At 43.8% G+C, this 10,813-nt stretch overlaps 1 protein-coding gene across 1 annotated transcript; it reads right to left on the bottom strand.

The window, feature by feature from the left end:
• Window positions 1–249: 249 nt before the first annotated feature.
• On the bottom strand, window positions 250–4,367 carry UFC1 (ubiquitin-fold modifier conjugating enzyme 1). Its single transcript, XM_025915228.2, has 6 exons — window positions 3,740–4,367; window positions 1,904–1,971; window positions 1,601–1,664; window positions 1,229–1,305; window positions 897–987; window positions 250–692 (listed from the first exon to the last, which is right to left on the bottom strand). Exons 1-6 carry the CDS (start codon window positions 3,860–3,862, stop codon window positions 612–614), a joined length of 504 nt encoding a protein of 167 aa, XP_025771013.1. The 5' UTR covers window positions 3,863–4,367; the 3' UTR covers window positions 250–611.
• Window positions 4,368–10,813: the final 6,446 nt, after the last annotated feature.

Below are 10,813 nucleotides of genomic sequence, written 5' to 3'. Positions count from 1 at the left end.
GTCCTGCAAAACCATTCCTCAGGCATCTTGCAGACCAAAGCAGTAGGCACCCCGCTAAAGGACACCAGCAGATCTCTGCAAGCAGATCTCAGCAGGAGGGAGAGCAGTCGAGATTTCCTTTCATTTCCCAGCTCCTCACCACAGCACCCCCCATCTACCCCTCCCTCCACACCAAGGTCGTTGTACATGTGCCTTGGGTCTCAGCCGGCTCACCGTCTCTTCACAGTCACCAAAGAGAACCACGGGTCATCAGAGGAAGCAGCTTTTATTGCTGAGTTATCTCCAGAGACCAAAAAGACTATGCACCCACTTTGCAGCCTGCTTCCCATCCTTCCTGGATCTCACATTGTTCCACCTGGGGAAGGGATATGAATTGCCTTGGGTTTCCAAAGCCCCCGTCTTTCCCCTCCCTGTGTAGCCTGAGAAATTCAGTGGCGATTGCGTTGTTTATTTTTTTTTTTCAGCAATGCCTGATGCAGCTACTTAGTAACAATTATGGGTGGAGGGGCTTGGGGGGGGAAGCAGGTGGATGAGTAGGAGTGAGGCACAGAAACAGGAACAGCACATAGCCCGTCAAAGGTCCCTCTGTCCTGCCCCAGTGGCTTGATCCTTCATGGGTTGCCTTTCTCTTTATGCTGAATCACGCCCTTCTGAATCAGATCGGGGATTTCCACTGCCAGCCATGGACCCAGCTGCAACACAAGGGAGACCCTGTGAGATTACTACCACCGAGTCAGTGCCTCTTGTCCCATCAGAAGCTCCTTCCTAGACAGATTTTTATGAGCGTGCCCACGGAAAACACTGTTATTCCCTGTTTACTCTCAGTTACTTTTCTTACATTGCTCAGTGCCTAATTTCCTCTCCCTCCCCTAATATGCCAAATATCCCAAACTTACCCCCAGAGCCATGAGATGAGCTAGTCCAAACTTGGGCACGTTCCTGGCCCACAAAGGCTTAAAGTGATCAGTCAGGCATATTTTGCCACCCCTATGAGAGGGACAGGAGGAAGAAGGTGTTGACATGCGAGGTTTACCATAAAGCATAGCAGCCTCTTGGAAGCACAAGATGATAGCCAGTGATCAGAATTAGGCCCAAGGTTAGCGGAGTACTTTGCCCAGGTGCGGTAGAGGGGAGCCTGGAGGCCTTCTAGGCGCTAGGACAATTGTTGTCTCCCAGAGGTCTTCCCTAAGGCCTCTTAGACCTTTTCCCATCTCCTTTTGAGTCCTACCTGTACATCTTTGCTGTTTTTCCATCCAGTTCAGGGACTGCAATTTCTGGAGCAGTAGTGGGGTATGTGATAGGAATCTGGAGGAAATATAAGGCCTTAATGACACAAGCATCGGGATAGAAAGGAACTAATCCAATCACACGTATCTCTTGGTTGAACTGAAATGTGCGACAAACCCCCCAAGCAGCATGCCGACGCAGGGATGCTGGACATGGAGAGGAGTAGCTGTCCTCTATGCTTGCTCCAATCCTTAGCGTTTCCCTCCCATTTTGAAAGTTTTCTCTGGTTCCTCCAAGAAAGGTTAGCTTGTTAACAGCCACCTAATCCCTCCCCTTCCACTAACTTCCATATTTCCCATTCCATCAGACTCACGTCAAACTCAATGTCAAACTCATATTTGAGCAGGTCATGGATGTACCAGCATTTTCCAAACCACCTGTAACAAAGACCAAACCTCAGTCCAATCTGCCCATTCTTCTCATGCTCAAATAACATCTTCTTGGCTTAGGTGATCAGCCTGGGAGACTCATGGGATGGGAACTGGGGCACTCTGGACTGTGGGCGGGAGACAGCTAACAGGAGGCAGGGAAGGCCTGGCAGTGGGCTTTGGGACATTAAAGTGCTCAAGCCATGTAAGATTCCCACTCCCCCAAACGATCAAGAGGGTCTGCCTACCGAGTCCCTTCCTTGTTGGACTCCAGTCGGAACCAATCATTGTCGGCATTCTTGTTGTTCTCCACGTACTAAAAGCAGAGAGTGAGGTCTTTGAGGAGGGAGTTGAGGCCAAGGGCAGTCCTCTTCCCTCAACAGAAAAGTGTGTGGTTACTTTCTTAGTGTGTACCCAACTTTTTTTTTTTTTAAAGCTCATTTATTTTGAGAGAGCATGCACACAAGTGGGGGAGGAGGAGGGATAAAGGCAGAGAGAGAGAGAGAGAGAGAGAGAGAGAGAAAATCCCAAGCAGGCTCCTCGCCAACAGCGCAGAGCCTGACTCGGACTGCATCCCATGAATCATGAGATCGTGACCTGAGTCAGAAGCTTAACCAACTGAACCACCCAGGTGCCCCTGTAAGTTGAAATGTTTACTTTCCCTTCACAGACACCTCAAACTCGGCATTTCCCCCTGGTCCTTCAGGCCATTTCTTCACTGCACCAATTTCGATGACCGCATTTACTCAGTCATGCAAACCAAACCCTGGGAATCATCCTTGACCTTCTCTCTCCTCTCCTCTCCCCAGACCTTCACGATGTCCTGCTGATTTGACCCTTTGAAGGTTCTTCAAATCTACCTCTTCTCTCTATCCTAACTATACCTATCCAGCTTAGATCATCACCTTTCTTTCGCCTGGATTAATGACAGCCTCCTAAATTTGCTTCCTCCCTTCAATCTCATCTCTTTCAATTCCATTTTCCTCTCCACTGCCATTGTGATTGACCTAACCCCAATCTGACCATGCCATCCCTCAGCTTAAAATACTGTAAAGGTATCCCAGTGCCTACAACAGAAATTTCAAGAGCTCAAGCCGATCTCTCAAGCCTTGTCTACCATTCCCCGCCATAAGCTTGATGCTTTAGCAACTCTGAACTGCTTCCATTTCTGTTTCTTCATAGGCATCGTGCCCTTTCTAGCTTCTATGCTTTTGCTCATGCTGTTTCTTTTCCCGTGAACATCTTTCTCTTATCCTCATGTTGATCAGATTAACTTATGTTTACCCTTTCAGGCTCAGCTCAAGCACTGCCTCTTCGAGGAGAAGCCCTCCCGGACAAGACCCAAGCTGGATTAGGTATCTCACCTTCTGCTCTCAAAACATCCTAGCAATCTTTCCCTCCCCCTCTCCCGCCCCTTAACGAATTGTAATGATTTGTTTCTATCCATCTCAGCAGGCTCCAGCTTATTCGGCTTTGGATCCCGTTCCTAGGTGCTAGGTTACAATAAATGTGGTGGGGTTTTGTTTGTTTGTTTGTTTGTTTGTTTGTTTGTTTGTTTTTTAGCGAATAACGTGCTGCTGCCCTTAGAAACAGAGGCCACGGCAAGGAAGACAAACTTTCTTCCTTTTCCACAGAAGGGAGATGAGCAGGGAAGATAGCTCATTCCTGACTGTGAGTTTCACTCCTCAACTCTTGGCAACTAACGCCTGAATTTTCAGCCTTAGCCTGTGCCTCCCTCAGGAAGAGTGAAGGAAGGAGGAGAGCGATGAGCCAGGGACTTGGAGCTCCAGGAATCCCTTTTGACTGCCTCCCCTCCATCCAGGAGGGACACGTCACCTTCCGGGGAGGCGTATCCCTAAGACAACTGCTGCTTTGGCCCCGCCTGGGCTCCCAAGCTGAGTTTCCTTTGCCCCCTCCCCACCATACCCTCCTAAGCCCCCCCAGCCCCACAATCGTCCAGTTTCTCTGAATTTGGGACTTAAACTTTATAACCGGAAGCGGCTTCCACACGGAGCGTATTCCCAAGGACACCCGATTACCCGCAACCCTTCGGCGACGCGGTCGGCCGCAGAAGCACAACTAACCCGGATAAGAGACTGATATTCCTCTTTGAGTCGCTGCACCCACAACTCACGATCTCGAGGTCCGGCGTTAGTCTTCAGCACCGGGATCTCAGACACCACACGCCGGGTAGCCTCGTCCGCCATCTTGGACGAGGGCGCCAGAGAAACGCGGAAGTGGTACTGCCTGCAGTTTACACTCAGGGGGCCGCCATCTTTACTGTGGGAAGATGGGCTGTTGGGCTGCCTTCGGACTTCTTTGAGTGCGGTCTTTATTTTCTTGTAACGAAGACAAATTTGTCACCTGGTCACTTGCTTGTGGGTGCAACGGAAAAAAGAGAACGTAACGGATTGCTTCTTAATATGGTACCTATTATTTAAAAAACCCGCAGATTGCTCAAAGGGTGACTTCCGCTCATGCTCAGAGAAGGAGTTTCAGAAAACTCGGCCGCCTTCCCAAACTTGGGAGAGTTGTTAGAATTTCAGGCTGGTGTAGGCACTGTGCGGGGCACTGTCTTCCTGAAACGCGCTGTTCACGTGTTTGGATAAGCTTCCTTAGCTTCCATGTAGTTCGGTTCAGGTAGCAGGGGCAAAGCAGTCATCCAACAGGAGGATATTGAACTCGTGATAATGATTGGAAACCATGGGGAATCAAAGTATACACACCCTCGGTCCTGAAGAATTAACACAATCGAATTAGAGAATTCTTAATAAGTGCCCAAGCAGTTTAAAGATCGCAGGAAAACTTGCCTTAGTCTAGCCTAGACATTTTTTGATCTGGATTTAAATCACCCAGGAAGGATTCTGGTGCATGGCACACAGTAGGTATCTGGTCATACTTTTGCAGAATTTTGTATCTTCCTGTTGGCTTTTCAACCCAAACACAATTTTGGCTTTAATTTACATATCATGTTTACTCCCTTAATCAGCCTGTGGCAGTAATTTTGAATCAGATTCGTCAAATTGTATAGTCCATTTACAAAGCTATATCTTAATTATAAGCATGCTATATCTTCATTTCTAATGGCTGTAACTTCCAGTACAATGTTGAATAAAAGTTTTGAGGGCATTCATCCCTGTCTTGTGATTTTAGGAGGAAAAGCATTGGCTTTTTTCATTATGATGTTAGCTGTAAGCTCTTCATAGATGGCCCTTTATCAGGTTAAGAAAGTTCCCTTCTATTGTGGTGTTGAGGGTTTTTTATCATGAATGGATGTTGGATTTTTTCCAAATGCTTTTTTTGTATGTGTTCATTAGGATGATAATGTGGTTTTTGTCTTTTTTTAGCATGCCATATATTTCTTTCTTTTTTAAAAAAAACATTACATATTGGATAAAGCTAAGTCAAAGCCTTGCAATACCTTACTAGCAACCTCTCTTCTCTGGGAAGTAAAGATGTATTCCCTTTTGGGTGTAGGGACTGTGGAGTGGTACAGATTACAGAGATTAGGAATGAGTCTTTGCAATTTAATTGTCATATGACTTTGGTGATGGGGTGAGGGGACGATGGGGAAATGTAGGTTAAATGGTGCAAACTTTCTAATAAAAGGAATAAATTCCAAGGATCTAATGTACAGCATGATAACTATAGTTGATGATATGGTATCGTATATTTATTTGAAAGTTGTTGAGAGTAGATCTTAAGCATTCCCACTACACACACATACACATACACACACACACACACAAAGAATTAACTATGTGAGTCAACTATGTGAAGCATGTGTTCATTATCTTGATCTTGATAATCATTCCACAATGTATATGTATTTATAATCATCATGTGTATATGTTTATGATAGATATACATGCATGTATATCAAATCATCACTTTAAATATATACAAAAATATTTGTTAGTTACTCCTCAATACAGTTGGGGGGAAAAGATTTTGGAGAGTAATTGTGCAAACAGTATTTTCTCACGTGCAAAAGGAGGATAGTAGGGTGCCTGGATGGCTCAGTTTAACCTGCAACTCTTGATTTCAGCTCAGGTCACAACCTTGCAGTTTGTGAGATTGAGCCCTGCATCCCAGCTCCTGCTGAGAGAAGCCTGCTTGGGATTCTCTCTTTCCTCTCTCTGCCCCATTCTCAGTCTCTCAAACAAATAAACTGAAAAAAAAAAAAAGCTTTATTGGTTGTTGTTGTTGTTTTTACAGTTCTGTTGCTATGTTTTATTAAGTGTTTATTTATTTTTGAGAGAGAGAGAGAGAGAGGGAGAAAAAACACACACAAGCAGGGGAGGGGCAGAGAGAGAGACACAGAATTTGAAGCAGAGCCCGACAAGGGGCTCAAACTCATGAACTGTGAGATCATGACTTGAGCCACAGTCAGATGCTTAACCAACTGAGCCATCCAGGTGCCCCTGAAGAAAAAATGTTTTAAAAGGAGGATAGTAATGCTTATAGGGTTGTAACTATAAATGCAATGTCTCTTTGTTCATTCATTCATTCATTCATTCACATAATAGGCTTTCAGGATGAAATTCAGATTAAATATATAGCAGTAATTTTCAAACCTTCTGTAGTAGCAGAGCCAAATTTACAAACAAAATCTTAAGTTGGAATCTCAAAATACAAAAACGATCAATGCAGACCTGCCCTCTCTCAACTGCAGCCAGACCTCTAGTCCTTAGAATACTTCCCCTATGTTAAGGACTCATCACACTTTGTTAATTGTTTAATTGTCTTAAAAGACTGGAAGTTCAAGGTAGGGACTGTGTGTCTATCTGGTTCGTTGCTGTATTTCTAAAATGTAATAATGTACTGTAGCGCCTGTCACAAAGTAGGTGCTCAATCAGTATTTTTAAAAATAAATGAAAATCTGGGACATCTGGCTGGCTAAGTCAGAAGAGCATGTGACTCTTGATCTTGGGGTTATAAGTTTGAGTCCCATGTTGGGTGTAGAGATTTCTTAATAAATAAATATTTTAAAAATAAATAAAATGAATGAAAATCTTAGTGGGTAAGGTAAGCACTAAAAAAGCTGTCTTTTAAAATCTGAATCTTGGGGCGCCTGGGTGGCGCAGTCGGTTAAGCGTCCGACTTCAGCCAGGTCACGATCTCGCGGTCCGTGAGTTCGAGCCCCGCGTCGGGCTCTGGGCTGATGGCTCGGAGCCTGGAGCCTGTTTCCGATTCTGTGTCTCCCTCTCTCGCTGCCCCTCCCCCGTTCATGCTCTGTCTCTCTCTGTCCCAAAAATAAATAAACGTTGGAAAGTACAAAGAGCCATCCCTATTGTAGGCATAGTTGCAACTCTGTAGGGTTTATTTACTTTTGTGAAATATTTATTTTTAAATTATGGACTTACGCTCATTCTTGCTTTGTGTAATTCTGATAAGTGATGAGAAGCTAGGACCTAGAAAACTGAGAGAAGAGTATGCAGGCCTGAACTTCTTTTTTCAAAGGAAGAACTCATTCATGAGCAAATGTTTATGGAGTCCCTATTACTTCCAGGCACTGGGAATACAGTCATGTACAAGGCAGGCAGAGTCCTTGTCCTCATGGAAATGACCCTAAAACAGCTATAAAAAAGAATTGATCAGGATTGATTGGATAATTCAAGTCTAGAACATTCACTGATGTGAGACCATTATTTTGATGGGATAGTACAGTTGGGTATATAGGGGAGGCCCCAAAAGTAGTTGAAAGTCCCATTGTCAGCCATCATAGGAAAAGGTAGCTCCCGGACGGAAGGAGAAATAGACCACGGATTAGAGAAGAAATTGAAAGTTTTCCCTGCTCTGGTCTTTATGGGGTTGGTCCAGACTCCAATATGCTGGAAGACACCTCAAAATGGTGAAGGGAATGCTGGCTCTATTAGAGGGAGGGAGCCATCCTAAAGAGGATACGTGCAGATGGGCAGCCAATTTTGGAAATTTTCCTGTTATTGCCTAGCAAAGAATTATCATAAATTATAACATTGTCTCCGTTATGCCGTGGGGATAACATTGTCTCCGTTATGCCGTGGGAAAAATCGGGTCGCACTTAGAAGCACTTGGTAAAGAGAACCGTAACAACTAACGTTTATATAGTGCTCACTATGTGCTAGGCACTGTCCTAAGCATTTTGCAAAATCAACTCCCTTACATCTGGCCACAACCTCAAGGCAGGTACTCTCATTGTCCTCATTTACATTGGAAGAAAGTGAGGCACAGTCAGCCTCCATGAAAGAAAGCCTTGGGGCGCCTGGGTGGCTCAGTCAGTCCTACTCTTAATTTCAGCTCAGGTCACGATCTCACGATTTGTAAAAGCGAGCCCCGAGTTAGGCTTTGTGCTGACAGTGCAGAGCCTGCTTGGAGTTCTCTCTCTCCTCTCTCTCTCTCTCTGCCCCTACCCCCACTTGCACACGCTCACTTTCTCTCTCTTTCTCTCTTTCAAAATAAATAAACTTTGAAAAAGGAAGGAAGGACGGAAGGAAGGAAGGAAGGAAGGAAGGAAGGAAGGAAGGAAGGAAGAAAAGAAAGAAAGAAGGGAAGGAAGGAAGAAAAAGAAAAGAAAGCCCTATATTACATAGCCAGTAAATGGTAAAGCTGGAATTCAATCCTGCTCAGTCTGCATACAGAGAGTCTGGTGGGTCTGAACTAAGCACTTCAGAACTGCAGGAACACGTATAAGACCACCAACCTCTTCCCTGGAACGGGCTGACGTGCGTGTGGACCCCCCTGAGGTGTGCATAGGAACTTTGGAACTGTGGACTCTGAGTTTCACTATTAATGTGACTTCCCTTCTACCTACCAGCTGGGAAGATCTGGGGGCGCCAGAGGAATTGGTTAGCAGAGATGAGAAGACCTCTTTTCATTGGGGAGGAGAAACTAATATGCAGACAATTACCATCAAAAAAAGTCTCTGTTCCCCAGGTGTACAAAGTACTGTCTAAGCGACAATGCCTGAGAGAACAGGGTAAGGCTGATGGCCTTTGAACCCCAACTCTTAGGATGAATCCCCTGGATGTGCAGGCGAGGAGAGAGCAGGGGAGGTATGGCGTTCTAGGCAGACCGAGAGCACCAGTAAGGCAGGAAGCCACAAGGAAAGATCATTATTTATCACGGAAGGGGGAGAATGCTCGTAGGAACCATTAATATTATATTAATTCTATGCGATATGCTATATGAAAATAGTTATGAGACAAACATCAGAACACAAAATTTTATATACCTGGAGTTCAAAAATATTTGCTTTTGAATAGCTAATCCATGCACCTGCACAGAATTCAAAAGGTACAAAAGCATGTAGAGTCAAACGTTAAGTCTCCCTCTTACCTCATTCCTTGGCAGCTTAGTTCCCTTCTCTAGGGGCCCTCTCCTCCAGCTAGTTATATATGTTATTATAACATATAATAATATATAATAATCTATTATAATATATAATAATTATTAATATAATGCATATACAACTATCTCATTTTTCTTTTCCTTCTCTCTCCCCCTCTTCTTCTTTAGGAAATACCCCCATGGTAGGGATTCGCCATAACTTCTCCAACCAGACCCTCATGGAGAGATATTTAGATTGTGTTCAGTTTTTTGCTGTTGCAAACAGTGCTGCAGTTAATAGCCTGGTCTATCCACCATTTTGTACATGTGCAATAAATACTCACATATGGAACTGCTGCCTCCAAAGATGTGTGCATTTTATGTTTTGCTAAATATTGCCAAATTACCGTCCAGAAAGATTAAAGCAATTTGTAGTATTGTTAGCAATAAATGAAACAACAAGGTCTCCCCCCGTCCCCCACCCCCAAACAGGTCACGGTTAACAAAAGAGCTGTTTTTGCTAATTCCGTGATTGAAATGGAATCTCAGAACAATTTTAATGTCCATCTACCTCTTTTATGAAGAGTGAGGCTGATTTTTTTTTCTTTTTTTTTAAGTAAGCTCTGTGTCCAATGTGGGGCTTGAACTCAGGACCTTGAGATCAAGGGTCACATGCTTTGTCAACTGAGCCAGCCAGGCGCCCTTAGCTAAATGTCTTCTGATAAGCTTAGCGTTCATTTGTATTTCCTTTTTCGTTTTCTGTGAATCCTTATAGCTTTTGCCTCTTTTAAATTACCATTCATTTTTTTCGTAGTGATTTATGTGAAGGCTTATTGTTTTCTTTCTTTCCTTTTTTGTATGAAAGCAATTAGACATTTGTGATGAGTTATAAATAATTTTCCCAGTTTACTGTCAGTCTTTGCTGTTCTTAACAGCATTTTTAACCATTTAGAAAATGTTCAGACATGAGGTGGAGTGTACCAGTCTTTTTGCTTATATGGCTTCTGGTATGTCGCTACAAGAGTCTAGATTATTTTATAAAAACAACACCCAGGGTGGGAATGCAAGCTGGTGCAGCCACTCTGGAAAACAGTATGGAGGTTCCTCAAAAAACCAAATAGAACTACCCTACGACCCAGCCATTGCATTACTGGGTATTTATCCAAGGGATACAGGTGTGCTGTTTCAAAGGGACACATGCACCCCCATGTTTATAGCAGCTCTATCAACAATAGCCAAAGGATGGAAAGAGCCCAAATGTCCATCGATGGATGAATGGATAAAGGAGATGTGGGATATGTATACAATGGAGTATTACTCGGCAGTCAAAAAGAACAAAATCTTGCCATTTGCAACTATGTGGATGGAACTGGAGGGGTATTATGCTAAGCGCAATTAGTCAGAGAAAGACAAATATCCTATGACCTCACTTATATGAGGACTTTAAGAGACACAACAGACGAACATAAGGGAAGGGAAACAAAAGTAATATAAAAACGGAGGGGGACAAAACAGAAGAGACTCATAAATATGGAGAACAAACTGAGGGTTACGGGAGGGGTTGTGGGAGGGGGGATGGGCTAAATGGGGAAGGGGCACTAAGGAATCTACTCCTGAAATCATTGTTGCACTATATGCTAACTAATCTGGATGTAAATTTTAAAAAATAAAAAATTAAATTAAAAAAAATATGTATGCAAAAAACCCCACAAAAACCAAAAAACCAGGGCACCCGGCTGGCTCAGTCTACAGAGCGCGCAAGTCTTGATCTCAGGGTCGTGAGTTCAAGCCCCATGCTGGGTGTAGAGCTTACTTAAAAAACAACAACAAAAAGATTATCCTGTGTTTTC

The sequence above is a fragment of the Puma concolor genome, chromosome E4 (assembly GCF_028749965.1).
Source record: "Puma concolor isolate L17-30 chromosome E4, mPumCon1.1.hap2, whole genome shotgun sequence".
In the NCBI taxonomy this organism is placed as follows: domain Eukaryota; kingdom Metazoa; phylum Chordata; class Mammalia; order Carnivora; family Felidae; genus Puma; species Puma concolor.
Note: the sequence above shows the minus strand (reverse complement) of the source record. Positions and strands in the feature narration are given on the sequence as shown.

Excerpts from the sequence above, each read along its gene's own strand:
- UFC1 (XM_025915228.2), bottom strand. The coding sequence starts at position 3,862 with ATGGCGGACGAGGCTACCCGGCGTGTGGTGTCTGAGATCCCGGTGCTG. Across the intron at positions 1,972-3,739 it reads AATATCAGTCTCTTATCCGG|TACGTGGAGAACAACAAGAA; the intron begins GTTAGTTGTGCT and ends CTCTGCTTTTAG. Across the intron at positions 693-896 it reads CTCATCTCATGGCTCTGGGG|CTGGGTCCATGGCTGGCAGT; the intron begins GTAAGTTTGGGA and ends CTTGTGTTGCAG.